The sequence below is a fragment of the Podarcis erhardii genome (assembly GCF_964252035.2).
Source record: "Podarcis erhardii genome assembly, chromosome: 2".
Taxonomy (NCBI): Eukaryota; Metazoa; Chordata; class Lepidosauria; order Squamata; family Lacertidae; genus Podarcis; species Podarcis erhardii.
The window spans coordinates 42,260,206-42,276,673 of NC_138498.1; the positions used below are offsets into that span (position 1 = coordinate 42,260,206).

Consider the following 16,468-nt stretch of genomic DNA (forward strand, 5'->3'; position numbering starts at 1 on the left):
TGTGGAAAATCCGCTTTTCAGCACTAAATCACAGCCAATGTCAATCCGGAGAAAACCCAACAGTAGGTTTTCCTGGTGGAAAGCAGTGGGACAAGCAAAAGTGTGGATGAGCACTTAGTGTTTCTTATTTTATGTTCAGAACTACATTTAGTTGAAATATTTGCGGGGGGGGGGGGAGTTGAGGCCCAGGCATAAGGTGGTTAATAATATTTATCTCTATATGATGGAAAGCTTCGCCTTGCTGGTTTTTGCAGATCAACCTGCTGTTAAAGGTACAAGAGCAGCCCAGGCAGGGGTTTTTTCCCTGGTCAGTAGAGTAACCATAAAACTATAACACACAGTCAAGGACCTTCATTGTGCTTGCAGTTCCGTAATGTTTGTCAGCTGTTTGGCTCCATCCATTTAAAGGCATACTGTTGAAAATCAATATTTAATCATATAGTGGTTGTGAAATGATAATATAACTGGGTGCAGCCATTTGTCTTCAAAACCTATGCTCTTTTTAAAAACAAGTGGGTTAATAACAGGAGCATGGGAAATGGCCTTATGGAAAATCAGACCATTGAACCGTGTGACTTAGCAGTTCTCCAGTGTTTCAGGCAAAGAGGTCTTCACCAACCTTATCTGGATGGAGCCTGAGACCTACCACTGATCCACACAAACCTTTCCCCAAATCCCCCCCCCCCCGTTGCTGTTCAAGAGTTTAAATGCTTGTCACTCTTCATGTCCACCGGTGTCACAGGACTAATTGCAAGAAAATCAAATCATCCAGTTAAAATGTCTGCCTGATAAATCAAACCCCTTACTGTTCAGAACATGGATGCGACACTGTCTCTGTTCAGAGATTTTGCAATATACATTTGGGTACACCCATTTTTTTCTGGCAGGGCTGGTATATCAGGCAGAAATTCAACAAGTGAAGCATTTCTCAACACTGCATCTCCATCTGCTGTTGGGGGAATCTTTGCCTGTCAAAGTGTGCTGCTAATAAAAGCAGAAAAACAACAACCGTCCTTATTCCTGCCCGCCTCCTCTTTGTCTGTCCTCCTGTAAATTCCTTCCATCTCTTCCCTTCTCACTTTTGCAGCCCTTAATTTTTTTAATTCAATATTTTCCATTGGAGAAAGCAGCATGATGCTGAAATGGTGGGTGTTTATTTTTAGACACCCCAGTGGTTTGCTTTTGGTTTAGCAAGCTGCCTCACTTGCTCCACGTCTGCTAAGTGTCAGGCGTAATAAAAACCTTATCTGCTTGTGACGTCAAGCTATGAATCATGCCAAACGTAACGGTATCAGCCATATGGCCAGATGAACCTCCTGCCAGATCGTTCTCCTCTTCCCCTCTCCTCTCTGGATAACGAGTTTTACTAACATTCCTCAGCAGCAAAAGCCCAGCCCTAATCCAGTTGGCTTTGCCATTTGTCAGTCTTCCAGGGTAACTCCTTTTGGCCATCGATAGGCTACCCAGTAACTGCCCTGCTTGCTGAGGACATGCAGAGGCCTGCAGGTTAGCTCCCCAGCTCAGAAAACTAACCATTTTTACTGAATGTTTATGATTCCAGTGATGCACCATTCCCAGGGCTATTTATAAACCACACTTGCAGGAGTCACATTCTGACCTGCCCTACGGCCAAAAAAGAGTTCCCGTCACTGTGATGACTGGCTGGCAAGACAACCTGTTCTGGAGCACACATGTTATGTGAAGAAACAGAGCAGGCACAATAGTTTTGAAGAGTGAGGATCCCAGCTCTGTAGGAGGCAATCCTTACAGGCTTTCACGGCAAGCTAGAGAAAATATGGGTGCAAAGAAACAGAGAACCCTGGTGTCCCGAGTCTCTCTCAGGAGGGGGGCAGATTTAGACTCTGGACTGAATGCTCTTAAAGGGACCCATCAGTTGGTAACAGGTTTCACATCACTTCAAAATGTGGTGGGCAAGCTCCGCTGTGTTTGGTGAACTTGCTTCTCATTCTGCTGCCCTGACCCTGAATGGCATCACTTGCTCCTCTTCCTTCACACCCAAACTCTTGAGCACTGCTTCTCAGTACTATGCTGTGGTATGTGTGTGTGAATGTGGCAAGTACCCAGGCAGGATTGATTAGAAGAGTTGGCAACAAGATAATCATCTTGCCAGGCGGAAGAACCAGCCCTTAGGGAAGGCATACACGAGCAGCTGCACCCATGCCCTTCTGCTATTCACGCACCTGCCATAGTCACATGGGATAGCAGCATCATTAGCAAGGGGCCCCAATGCCAGGTGCATATGAAAGGGAGCCTTAAATACCTCAGATGAGGAACTTGCTTCCTAATCCCCATTTCCCTTTAAGTTTTTCAATAATGTGGATCATCGCACACTAAATGCAATCTGTCTTCTTAAGGCAGGGGTTTATGCCCTTGTTTACAAATCTTTTTGAAGTGCTATTAGTGCATTGGGTTATCACTATTGTTACTGTAGTTGTTGTTTTATGAAGCTTTGTGACAAGCTAAAACTAGAACCTGACAGGCATGCAGGACTTGGAAACTGCAAACACTTCCTTTGTCAGGAGAGTGTTTCTAAAAGAGTAATAAGGGTAATAAACTATGAAAGAAAAACAAAGTCTTTTTATAATTCCTAAAAAGAGAAACAGAACTGAAATGAACTTCAAAACAAAAACAAAAGCACTTCTTTAAATGGAATAGTATGTTCCCTGGCCAGGAAGAGATGCCAAGCTGCTCAGCCAGTCTCTGGTTGCTGTTGGGTTTTTTAGCTTATATTTTACAGGGTAAGTTCTGGGTTAAATCCTAAGCACTGGGTCTTCACTTTAGAGCCTGGGTTAAGGATTCATGAGGGGAAATCTTCCTCCATATATACCTTTCCATCCTTCGAAGTCCTGTAACAAGATGTGTTGTGGGCTCCAGTCTTCAGAGATTATCCTCAGTAACTAGTACAGGGTGTATTCCTCCCCCAAGTGGTTGTATTTGAATTATTTACCATAAGAAAGATGAGGGAATCTGGTCTGTTTTCTTGAGAGACCTTCCTGTATAAGTAGACGATTGATCTTCAAGCATTAAGCATGCTAAGAGCAGATGATGCATGTTTGCTATTGAGTGATGAATTATTATTTATTATAGAGATGTGAAAGTTTTTTTGCAGCTCTAGAGCCACATTCCCTTATAAGCAATCTTCTGGGTGTCACAAGCCCTTTGCCATGGGGGGGGGGTGTACAGTGGTACCTCGGGTTAAGAACTTAATTTGTTCTGGAGGTCTGTTCTTAACCTGATGTACCACTTTAGCTAATGGGGCCTCCCGCTGCCACCATGCGATTTCTGTTCTCATCCTGAAGCAAAATTCTTAACCTGAGGTACTATTTCTGGGTTAGCTGAGTCTGTAACCTGAAGCATCTGTAACCTGAAGCATCTTTAACCTGAGGTACTACTGTATGTGCAAAAGCAGTGACAGATGTGACTCCACCTTTTGTAGGCTGCAATTTAGTCAGACAAACGTTGCATTCAGGCAACAGTCCCAGGACACATTTCAACCAGGCAAAAGCACCCAAGGAGGATGCAGACCTGGGCTGGTGAGGGGTTTGGGGCCTGGTGAGAATCCTGTCGGCCAGAGAGAGAGAGAGAGAGAAAGTCCTGGAGGGTTGCATTCAGCTCCTGGGCCTGAGGTCTTCCATCCCAGATTAATTTTGTTGTAATTGCATTTTTCTGTTTTTTAAAACATTCTTCTCTGCCTTGAGAATGCATATAAATCGGAAACTATCAGACAGACTATAAATTCTGGATTAATAAATCATCTGCTCTTACTGTTTTTTCTCTTACTTCATGCGCACCTTCTTTTGTCTGTAGGAGGACAGAGGGTTTGTTTTTTTTAAACCAACAAGCATCCCTGTGGCTTAGTGAATCATTCCTGTTTCATAGGCTAAGGAACTATGCCTAAAAAAATGGCTTTGAGGCCAAGCTGAGATTACACTTTGTACTCATGCACAGAAATTACAACAATCAGTCATGTGATTTCTAGAACAAAACAAATGCCCCAAAACATATCCTGAAGAAGGATTTATGGCACTGATGGTATGAGGGATCAAGAATCTGGAGAAAACATGTCACCTATTCATGAATTCCTGAGTTATGCTGGAACTCATAGAACCCCATAGGATCCTTTGGAATGCTGTGACAGTCTCTCATTTGACGCTGAAATGCCTGGCTGATGTTTTCTTAATGTATGGAAGCAGATAGGAGTGGTGAATCATGTGGAAGACTCACATCAGCCTCACTAGTGGTAGCGAGGTGCAAAACTGACATGGAAACAAGGCCGGCTCTACCATTAGGCAGAGTGAGGCAGCCTATTTTTAGGACCCATCCTGTTTTTTGGGATTGCAGTTTGTTTAAAACTGTTTTCAATGTTGTGTTCTAAATTGTTGTAACCAACCTTGGGACTGTGATTTCTATGCATAACCTGCAATCCACCAACGGCAGACAGGTGCAAACATGCTTTAGAATGAAGGAACAGGGTGCCTCTGAGCACTTGCTCAGCCCAGGAATTTGTTTTCAGGGCTAGAACTAAGGCTCCATACACACCACGTATTTAAAGCACTTGACTTCCCCAAAAACCCTGTGGACTGCAGTTTCTGAAGGGTTCTGGGAATTGCAGCCCTGTGAGGAGCAAACTACAGTTCCCAGGATTTTAGTGAAAGGCTATTTTCTTTAAATTTAAGATATAAATGCAGCCCAGCTCCAGTTTTGTCACACAAAAACCCACTCCTAGTTCTCCCCACTGCAACAAGCTTTCTTCATCTCAGCAGCTTGAGAATAAAACCCTTTTTGCTACTATTGAGGAATAATTGGGAGTCAGAATCCTTGCTGAACTATGGAAATCATTCGGAGAGCTCACATTTGATCCCATTCTACCTTCTCCTAACCTCTGATTTTTATCGATTCGCTGGTCATGCTTTTATTCTCAGAGCGGGATAAGAGATGCTTGTTTGGCCTCAAGTGCCAAAATAGCTCAACCAGGCTTGGGTACTATGCAACTTCAGCCGGGGGTGTTATGCAGGGGAGGGAAGGCAGCAAAATGTTTTGGGTCAGGCCTGGGCGTGACAGCTATGTACTTGCATGTGACATATAAACAGCCTTACCAAGTCAGTGAATATAGATCAAGTCAGACATAGTGATGCAGCCAAAATTTAAGCACTTTTATGCCCATTTGGTTTTAATGGGTGATCTTTAAATTATATATAAGCTCCACTGAAGTAAATGGGGCTTAAAATTGCTTACCTTTGGCTGAATCCTGCCGATAATGTCTTTGTCGGCAGTAGCCAGTTCCTGATACTAACCCAAATAATGTTGAACCATCAGGCAACATGTCTGGAAATATTCATTCTCCCACCACAGGATTTCAGTTTTGAACAAGTGTCAGGACTCCCTGGTGGTTTGGGCTCACACAATCAATGAATTTTAGGAAGAATCATAGAATTGTAGAGTTGGAAGGAAACTTGAGGATCATTTAGTTGATTTTGATTTTGGCATATGAAACTAGGAAATGCCTTTGATCTTCTCATTATATCTATGTCGTGTGGGTTGTTAATAATGCTAGATGACACATGAGAAAGGGTTTTTAAATCAATAACCATTTTAACTGATGTTCAATTAACAAAATGCTGCTAAATCTCAAATCAATCCATTGACCCATTTTCTGCATTTATTGTTATCATGGTGGAATGTGATCCAGGTGACTCACCCTTAACACAGGGCCACAAGTGTGGTCCTATAATTCACATTATGTATAAATTGAAGCAGAATGGGGGGGGGGCGGGCGTGGAAAACAGGTCCTAAGTGCTATGTGCGCAGATCTACTGAAACTGTAATAGATAAAGGATAATGCAAGTAATTTCTGTGGAGTTATAGAGAACAAATGGAGACAAGAAAACCCAAGAGCCTAATCTGAAAACCTGCTCTTGGAGGAAGGGCAGGCTGAGCTCTGCAGCTTCACTTGTGAATCATAAAGCACAGCACGCAAACCCATGTCAGGATAGCCAAATAGACCATACAAAAAATCAGCCATGGTACACTTTTCTTTTTAAATAAATCAATATTTATTATAAAAAATCTCCACAGTCCTCACTTTTCTTGTAAACAAGTACACATTTGCACAAATTGACCATACCTAAAGCTTCTTAGAGAAGAGGGTCCAAAAGGAAAATCAGCTTGTTTGCATAGCTTAACTGTGGATCAGCAATGGTCTTAACATTTTCTTTTTACTAAGTAAGCCTTACAGGGCAGAGAAGCCATCAGTGAGTACTGAAGAAAACACAGTACAAGACTGGGCTGTGCCTATGAAAATCCACCACAAAGATTCAGTATCAAAAGTCCCTTCCGCAGTTCAAAGGGCAGCTTGACTCCATTGTGAAGGTAAGTTCTCAAGTCTTTGCAGGGGGTTGTGCAAAGAGCATTCAAAGAGCTGGCAGTACAATACTTTGGCACAGTAGTCTTTGGGGAAAAAACAACCACAACCCACACATCCAAGGCTGATGTACATAAAACGAGGCTCTTCCACCAGGTCTGGCACAGGAGGGTGTCCCACCAATCAATGGGAATATGGCACACTCTGGATTGGCATATAGATGGCGGCAGACCCATGCTGACCTAGGAGGAGAAAGAAGAAAGTATCACTGGCTCACATCATGCCCATTTCAAGAATGCATAGGAAATCTAAGAAAGCTGAGCACAAGTTTGGTCAGGGTCTAGCAGGGGAGAATTCAGCCCATTATTATTATTATTATTATTATTATTATTATTATTATTGAAGATAGAACAGGTTGTGTGTGTTGCTTGCCCAGAGCAGGGTGGAGAGCAGCTGCCACCACTGATGCTTCAGTAAAGAGTCTCAGGAAGAAGACCCCAAGGCTTGGTTTGTTTTTCTTGCTTCTCTGCCTGCCTTGAGCTGTGTGCATCTGGAGTTGGCGTAAGCTGCCTAATCCCCAAAGGGAGTAATAGAATCCAAACAGTACAAGCGAGAGAAATTTATCCCACCCTAGGTTGAAAGTATGAGAGCAATAGTTTCTAGACAGACAACCCCAAATATTTACACCACCTTCAATTGTTGACTCTTACCTTGGACAGGTAAAAAGCGCACACACCAATGATTTGGTTTCTATCTCCACCCCCTGCATGCCTTAAAGCAGGACCGGGGAACCTGTGGACTTTCAGGTGTTGTTGAATTTCAACTCCCATCAGCCCCAACTAGCTCGGCCAATGGCCATTATGGGAATGGTAAGAGTTCAATCAATGGAGGGTCACAGGCTCCCCATGCCTGCCTTAAAAGACTTGGCTTTGTGTGCTTATTTATTTATAAAAGTACAGTGGTACCTCGGGTTACATACACTTCAGGTTACATACACTTCAGGTTACAGACTCTGTTAACCCAGAAATAGTGTTTCAGGTTAAGCACTTTGCTTCAGGATGAGAACAGATATCGTGCTCCGGCGGCGTGGCAGCAGCAGGAGGCCCCATTAGCTAAAGTGGTGCTTCACGCTAAGAACAGTTTCAGGTTAAGTACAGACCTCCGGAACGAATTAAGTACTTAACCTGAGGTACCACTGTACTTATATACAGCAAAAATAACAAAGGGGTTTACAACTCTAAAAGGATTTTAAAAAAATACGTACAATAAAAGCACATGAAAATTAAAAACAATTTTAAAAGAAAAAATCAAAACAAGCATCAATACAGTAAACCACTGTGGGAGAAGAACTCTTCACTGCCTGCATAGACCTGGAGGAATAGAAAAGTTTTCAGAAGGCATTTAAAGGTTGGCACAGAAGGCACCTGCTGAATCTCTATTAGCACAGTGTTCCACAGGTTTGGTCCGATGACACTCAAGGCTTGATTTCTTGTTGTTGTCAAATGTTGTTAAAACGGCCCAGAAACAGCATAAAGCAAGTTCAGCTCTCTGCCAGAGAATCCTAGGAGGAACTTAAACTTCAAGGAATAAGGAGGCAGCAGTTTAATTAAGGAGGTAGTTTAATTCACCAGATAGCCAACCTGGCAAAAAGCTTATCCGTATCTATGTACCTTCCTTTCAATGAAAGGGTGTTACCTCAGTGCTGCACTTTATACCAGAGCTGAGAAAGCTTTCCTGATACTGCATTGATGGAGAGCAAACAGTCTTGATTAATTTTTTTTCTGGGGGGGGGGAGCAGGGGGAGGGAGAAAATGATTATAGGAAGGCCCGTTGCATCGTTCTGGTTGTGGAGGGCCCACGGTGTGCCCAAGTTCCTCAAATTATAGATGGTCTGCTGTGCCTGTGATGAAGATGAAAAGTCTCCCTCTACTAAAAGTGAGTGTCAAAGATGAGGTTGGGATCATTTGCAGAGAACTCTGATAACACAGGAGAAAGATTGGCACGTGATTCCCTATTGCACCAGGGCTTCTTAGGCTAATGTTTCAACATCAAACCCACCCAGGAAGAATGGCAGATGAAGGTGATGGACTACATGGAACTGGCGGAAATGACTGGCAGAATCCGAGACCAGGGAGAAGAGTCGGTGGAAGAAGATTGGAAGAAATTTAAAGTTTATTTACAGAAACATTGTAAAATTAAGGAATGTTAGAAGGATGCTGGAATGAAGTTATGTGGTTTTAGCAGAAATGTTATAAAGGACTAAGTAAAAATGGATTGTTAATTGGTGAAAGAAGAGAATGTAAAATTACAGTATATTAAGATAAATTATTAGGATAAAAACAAAGATGGAAAGGATTTGCTGAAATATCTAACTGAACTAGAATACAAAAAGGGAGGTGTGAGGAGGTCAAGGAAACAAGCAAATGAAAAATAAGTTATGGGAAGGTTTGATTTGGGTTTTTTTTCTTAATTGTTTGTATTTTTCTGTGTTTTTCTGTGTGTGTTTTTTTTTGTTTTTACCTATTGTGATGTATTGTCTTGTTTTTTCTTGCTTAATTTGGTGTTTTTTCTTTTTTCCCTTTGTAACCTTTAAAACTGGAATAAATATTATTATTTTTAAAAAATGTTTCAACATCAAGTTTAACTCCAAAAAGCTATGTCCAATGCAATGGTTGAAACATTAAAGTTTCCCATTTAGGGGTAGATCTCATCCAAGTAGAGCCATTTCAAGCTGACATAAATGCGTAGGGAGAGACTTAAATGTTAAGCAAGCATGGAAAAATATGTTGCCTATGCTCCCCCTAAAAATCTGTTTTGCCCCCTGGTGTTTTTCTTGCTGTAAGGGTTTCTTCCCATTTTTTTTTTTGAGCCCACTTGGGAGGAAGAAAGCTGGAGCAAAGCAATTTGGGGCTGGAAGTCCAGGCAGAGAGTAGATTCGGCTCCTCCATATGATACATGCTGCTCTTTAAATCATCTCCAACACACTTCATATGAATTCAGCAGAAACCTGAATTCTAACATAGGGGCCTGTCACCGTGGTGTCTACTCTGGATGCATGTAGTATTTTGTTAGTCTACACAACCTCTGGGGACCCAGGAGCGGAAGCAAAGAGCTTTGTGCTTTCCATGAGGATTTTTTAAAAATGGTTGTTCGGAGAACATTACATGCTGCTCAAGGGACAGCGGTCGTGCTCTGTCTAAGTGCTTTTATTATATTATGTAATTGCAATAGGGTAGTGAAGCAAATGGACAAACACAGCATGGAGCACCCAAGGGACAACTATATCCAGGCCCAATTGAAGCAAAAGTCTCAGCAGCAGACTGGCGTCATCAAAGCAGGGGCATGAAAAAGCATTTACCAGCATGATTCCATATCAAGTGTTGAAATCAGCACTGAAATTTGCAATAGATGTCTCTTGAAACTGTACAATTTCCTCTATCGCTTTGAAGATACATTATACAAAGGGGACCTTGTTGTGTGTTTCTATGAGGTGGGATGAAGGAAGATAAAAGATTTGTCTTTTTCGAAGGTATACACAATCAGGCTGTAGTCACTCAAATATATCAAGCCAAGAAGGTGGTTCAAAGTCTGTCTTTTATACAAGTCATGCCATGAGAGACCTGCACCTGTATGAGAACCAAGCATAATTTTTGTAGACATTGAGGCCTATCAAGTGCAAACCTGAAACACATTTCGTGGAACAATGAAAAGATAAATAATTATTGGAAAGGAATACCGGAATGAAGGAATCTGAGTGTTCTACGTGTTCTTTTGAAGAAGAAAACACACCAGAAGAACTTTGCATTTGTCACTGGAACGTGACAGTGAAAGTATGTGGAGATATACAATATTGTTAGATGTGTGACACAGGCTATTTACTATGTCATTTTCTCCAGTGAGTTTTAAATAGTAAACACTTAAAAATGTAATATGCAGATTGGAATGTATGAATAGCATTGCAAATGTTTATGTTTTTGTATCAGTTTCCTGACATGTGAACTGAATCAGAAACATGATCCTACACTGAAGTGCAGGCCAGCCCCAGCCATACACCACACGTCCAAGAATGCTGGAAGAAAACAGGTTTTGAAGTGGCTCAGAAGATAGGCAGACAAGCTGACTTGGTGCGTGTCAGAGGCATTCATCAAAGCAGTGGAGGAAGCATGACTTATGCACTTCCTCCGTTGCCACTTCTGGGACTCGCATAAAGGAAGGACAAGTGCACACTGTTCCTGCAAGAGGGCGGGAGGAACATCTGCCCCCACCCCTCATATAAGAGTCAACATTGACGGACTTGTCTCTTGCCACTTTAGGTGACCATTCACCTGGGCGATCAACCTAGATGGCTTTAAAAGGGGGCTGGACAAATTCAGGGAGAATAAAGCTATTGGTCATGATGGCCATGCTCTGCCTTCATGGACAGAGACAGTAATGCTTCCCAGTACCAGTTGCTGGAAGCCACATCAAGGGTGGGTGCTCTTGGACTCAGGTCCCACAGGCATCTGGTTGGCTGCTGTCACAACAGGTTGCTGGACTATGTGGGCCATTGGCCTTATCTAGCAAGCTCCGTTTCTCAAAGAGTTGGCTAGAACCTGCCAGTGGGCTTCAGGCCACCTTTTCAGGAAGGCCTCAATGCCACAGCCTGCCCAGCAACTTCTCACTTGTCTGCCTCACATTTAAGCTGCGTCGTAGTCATTTGGTACCAGCGACTCTTTTCATGAGGATAATCCAGGGATGTGGGGGAAAAGAAACTGGCACTTGTGGGGTTTTTTTGAAGGGGGGAAAGATGGGAGGAATGAGGAACAGGTTGAATGTTGGACAGGAGAAGAAATTACAGAAGATGAGTAAATATACGGTAATTTGAGAAGCATGTGGGGGGGGGGGAGGGGAAAATGTAAAAGGACCAGCAAATTCTTCCTAAAATGGGGAGGCTGAGTTATAGCACCCCCAAAGCAAATATCTGTACTGCACTTAGCTTGAGGAAAGGCGAGCTATGGAACTTTCTGCCACAAGAAAAATAGTGTCAAAGAATTTAGCCATTTCCAAAGGTGGATTAGTAGAAGAAGACATCATGAACCGCCACCCGATTATGCCAAACTGCCCCTGTATCGGCCGCCATTTTGTGACTGGTGAGCCTCAGTAGTTTTCAGCCATCTCAAGTGAGCATGGGAGCAGAAACTTTGGGGACACCTATCCTAGGAGACTGTGAGTAATGAAAAGAGGGGGTGGTTACAACGAAGGCTCTCATGTGTTTTTCTTCTGAGTATAATGACTAAGCTTCAGAATGAATTCTGCCTTGTCCAGAATAGAGAGCTAAAGAGGGATTATATACTAATGCATTTCATGTACATAAGACACAGAAAACATGACAAAGTCATGAAAAACCACTCATTTCTTGGACAATTGTTTAGTGATTTCTTTGCCACAGGTAAAAAACACACAAACAAACTGAAATTACACTGTACTGAAAGAGCGCTTGAAACAGCATGGGAAATGGAATCAGTGGCTCAGACTGGGGGGGAGAGAATGAATGCTTTTAATGTACGGTACTCAAACATGAAGTGGAATGGAAGGAAGAAGGGAGACCAGGATTTCAAGGGCAATAACAACACAGTGACTCCCTTGCAAAACATGTCCAGTGTTTTACCTCTGGGGTGGTACTTGAGAACAGGTGCCTATCTATATATCACAAGTTATAGGAGTGACTCATATAACCACAGACCTTTTTTAAAAGAAAGAAAGAAAAGAAAGGAAAAAAGAAAAACATAAAAGAAAGAGAAATACAGTGGTACCTCGGGTTAAGTACTTAATTCGTTCCAGAGGTCTGTTCTTAACCTGAAACTGTTTTTAATCTGAAGCACCACTTTAGCTAATAGGACCTCCTGCTGCTGCCGCACCGCTGGAGCACGATTTCTGTTCTCATCCTGGAGCAAAGTTCTTAACCTGAGGTACTACTATTTCTGGGTTAGCAGAGTCTGTAACCTGAAGCATATGTAACCCAAGGTACCACTGTATGATGGATACAAGTTGAATGGACAGCATTGTAAGTCCACTAAAGATTACGGAGCAGATTCTATGCTGTCAAAAAGTCAAGCCCATTTAGATTTCAGCAGCTTCCCAAAAATAAGTTTATGCTCTAAACATGGTTAAATAACTAAATACTGTGTGAAAGTTTCCATGCAATTAAAAAAACCCAGAATTATTCGTAAAACAGATTTTTTCCTAATTGAGAGTTAAATTGGTAATCTTGTCTTTTCCATAAAAATGGCCTGAATGGTTTGTGAGACCCTCAAATTAGGCATCTGACACCATGGACACCAGCCATCTTCTTAGTCTCAGGATATACTTCCAGAAGGCCAGGGGTCATGAACATGACAGTTGCTTGAGCCAAAACACTCAAGTGTGACATCAGCCATCTCAATCAACACTCAGCTGGGGAACAGGCAAGGCAAGAACATGTTGTTCAGAAGCAGGAAACTGCTGCCTTTGGGAAGCAAACCATTTGCAATACACAGCGAAAAGGGCTTAGGGTTTTCTCCCCAGAGGCAATGGAATCTTTCATGCACAGAAAGAGAGTTTAAGTTACTTGTGTCATCCAGTTGGGACTTATAGGCATATAGAGTGCTAGACAAGTCCAGAAACATTCAGCAGGAATGAGGTGCACAAAGCAGGAAAGGGAACATAAAGTTACTATAGCAGGGGATCAGACTTCTTTTTTTGTGTGTGTTGCAATCTCCCAGCCACGCACCTTACTGTCATAGATATTTGTGTTTCAGTCCCATGAGTTTTGCACACATTTGCACCTATTGCTACCTGCTTCACCGCTTGTGGTGATAAAGGACACGAGTGGAGATCTACACAGGAAAGGGAGCCCTTTCCCTATTGAGAAGGGAGATCCAGTGTGGTGCAATGATGAAGAGTGCTGGACTAGCAATGGGGGGAACCAGATATAAGCTGCCGCTCAGCCATGAAACTCCCTGGAAGAGCTTGGGCAAGTCACTATCCCTCAGCCCTAACCTACCTCTTAGGATTGTTATGAGTATAAAATGAAGGGGATGGAGAGGAAGGAAATTTAGGATATAAATACAATAGACAATGGACTGCAAAGTACAAAGCAAATGAGATCCTATACATCCACAAGACTTCCAGGAGTCATGTTGAGAAGTGCTGTCACACTTACAAAGCTAAGCAGGGTCTGGTATGTTTTCAAGCTGGATGGGAGACCATGTGTTGAGATTCCTACATTGCAGGGACTGGATGACCCTTCTATGATTTCATGACAGCTACAGCCTACAGCAGCTAAAAGCCAGCCAGGAATCACCTACAGATGAGCACAGCAGGCCTTTCCTCACTCATGTTTTGAACATAGAGCAGCCTCCTCCGACTGGTACTGTCCAGATGTTTTTGCCTACTGTTTCTCATCAGCCTCAGCTGGCACAGCTGGGCTTTTCTTCTCTTACAAAGACCATCAATAAGGCTTTGCTGGTGTTAGGCTTGAATGCGCTGGGCATGATGTGGCTCCAGCCTGCCCAAAGTCATGCCTTTTCTTAATACTCTCAAGAATGTTTAAGGGGCAAACTGCAAATACTCACCGTGGAAGGAAAGGCAGTCGACACACGCTCAGCAGGACCATTTATTGCTTTGTTTCTGGGCTACAAGAGGGTCGCTGCTTGAGCTCAGCTTAAGGTCTTCCTAAGCTTAAGAAGTACGAAACTGCTTGAGCAATGAAAGAACGGGCCCACGATTTGGCACCACAGTCATTACTATTGGGAAGAGAGGTGCCGGGGCTCAGCGTGTCCGGCAGCTGTGCGCCCCACGTCCTACAAGTCACATATCATTTAATTCCATATATATAAAAAGCGGAGCGAGGCAGTTACACTGCGAAGTGCGGAGGGAGAGACCTGTCTATCCCAGGGGATTTCCGCCCACGTGCCTTTTCTTCCATCCTTCCTTTGGCGCGGGTTAAAGAAAGGTCCAAGGCCGCGAGGACGGACGAAGGAAGGGCAGGTTCCCCGGGAGGCAGCGCTTCACACCAGCCGCTCCTGAGTCCTCGCGGGCCCCTGCTCGAGCGGCGCAGCCGGGCGGAGGCAGCTGAGCTCCAGGGCTGCTCCCGCCGCCGCCGCCGCGCCTCGCGTGGCCTTCGCGGGAAGGCCGGAGCCAAGAGGCGCGCAGGGCGCAGGCGCCGGCCGGCGGCGCTGCGAGAGGCGCTCGGAGAGCTTGGCGGCCAGGCGCAGGAGGCTCTGCCGGTGACGGGGCTGGGTTGTGCCTGCGGCGGCGGCGGCATCGGCGGCGGGGCGCACCCCGATCTGGAGCTCTTCGGCCGGCACCCCGCGCAGGTTCCCCGAATACCAAAAGAGCCAGCAGAGCAGCGACAGGGCGAGCAGCAGCGACCCGGTCAGCACCAGGAAATCCTCCAAGGGGATCCCGTCCACCATCGGCCGCCCCACGGCGCCCGCCAGCACCAGCGCCAAGCCAGCTCCGTCCAGCACCAGCGCGGCCACGAGGAAGACCGCGCAGTGCCCGCAGCGAGCGTGGCCCATGCCCGCACTGGTGCGGCGCCGGCGGGCAGGCGGCAGCCAAAGTCCGCCGAGGGCCACGCCCGCTCAGGTGCCGCCGGAGGGGCCACGCCCCCCTCACCTGCCCGGCGGCACCGGAGGAGGCTCAATTGCAGCGGGGACCGCGCCGTCCCCGGGGGCAGATGAGAGAATAGACCCCAAGCGAGCGGTTCGGCTGCGCGCGGCCAAGAATTACCCCACAGCCGACGGCTGTCCGTCGCAGCCTGTCACCGATTGCTCCCATAAACCGCGCAATCTCGCCGGATTTGGATCTCGCCCTTCGGTTCAAGGACTGTCTTAGCGGTATCGCAGTGCGATTAATAATCATCATAAAAACCTCTGGTGCCGTCGCACTTGGAATATCGTGCGCCGTTTTGGTGACCCCATTTCACCCTTACGCCACGTGCACGGGTGTAGTAGCCAAGCAACTGCCCCCCTAAATCAAGTAAATAAGTAAAAATACTTAACTAACTCACCAAACTCGTCGCAGATAGGTTGATTCTGCCCACCCCACCCCAATGTAAATCCTGCCCCTTCCCACCTAAATCCTGACTACCCTATGCCCACGTGCTGAAGAGCTGGAAAGGGTACAGGAAAGACCAAGCAAAATGACCAGGGGATTGGAGCAACTCCCACAAGAGTTTGTGGGCGTTGGGGTATAGAACAATTGCCAGGAAATCGTGGGAAATCATGTTTGCCACCTTGGAGGGATAGGTGTGATATAAATGTAATAAATAAAGGCTGTGTGGATGCTTCATGGCACTCTGGTCCTTTGCTGACGCTGTAACTATAGAAATAACTGGGCAACAGCAACTATTGCCTTATGCCCTGCTCAAATGCATCTGGTTGGCCACCTTAATAGCAGGTCTGTTCTTCTGTTATTATTTTCTTTAGGAGCTCAGGTGGCATATATGAAGTTTCTCGTTTGTCCGACAAATAGGATAAATCCCAAATCGTTCTGCCAAAGCCAGATTCGAAGCCAAGTAAACGACAGCCCAGATTTGAATCTTTGAAATCTCTTTTATTCTTTTTCAACAAAAGTGTGGGGAAGGTTGGAAAGAAACAAGGAGCAAGCAAATCCATGCTTTTCTCATTCTTTGCCTGATCATTTTGATGGTGAAAACAAAAGGCTGATGGAAGGGTGTGAGCAGGTAAAGAAGCCCCTCCCACATTGTTTTACACACAGCCTCAAGAGCTCACCTGCCAGAAACCTCACACACACCTCAATTTATTTACTGACCCATGCTGCCTACACAGGCTCACACCCTTGCTGTACTCCGTGCCCATTAATTGATGTAGAATGACTTCTCTCTCTTCAAAGAGAGTTGAGCATCACCTTGGTCCTCCCTAAACATTCAGCTACAGGGTTCTGAAAAAAGCATCTCTTTGTCATACTTTAACTGCCCGTGTTATGAGTCAAATGAAAGGTGTTGAAAAATAAGTAACTTAAGCTAATGCATCTTCAATGCTTGCTTTCTTTGTCATTTTTAAGCTTTTCAGTGAATCAAGTCACTTACTGCTTGGAGACTCT

General features: G+C 44.6%; 1 protein-coding gene across 2 annotated transcripts; it reads right to left on the bottom strand.

Moving 5' to 3' along the window:
* Nucleotides 1-6,050: 6,050 nt before the first annotated feature.
* Nucleotides 6,051-14,922, bottom strand: LOC309335863 (transmembrane protein 238-like; the record flags this gene model as incomplete). Of its 2 annotated transcripts, none has more annotated exons than XM_081851134.1 (2): nucleotides 6,051-6,624; nucleotides 14,316-14,922. In XM_081851134.1, the coding sequence occupies one exon, from the start codon at nucleotides 14,920-14,922 to the stop codon at nucleotides 14,410-14,412; it is 513 nt and encodes a 170-aa protein (XP_081707260.1). In that variant the 3' UTR covers nucleotides 6,051-6,624; nucleotides 14,316-14,409. The 2 variants fall into 2 exon arrangements, with proteins under 2 accessions (XP_081707260.1, XP_081707259.1); XM_081851133.1 differs by having other exon boundaries at nucleotides 13,975-14,922.
* Nucleotides 14,923-16,468: the final 1,546 nt, after the last annotated feature.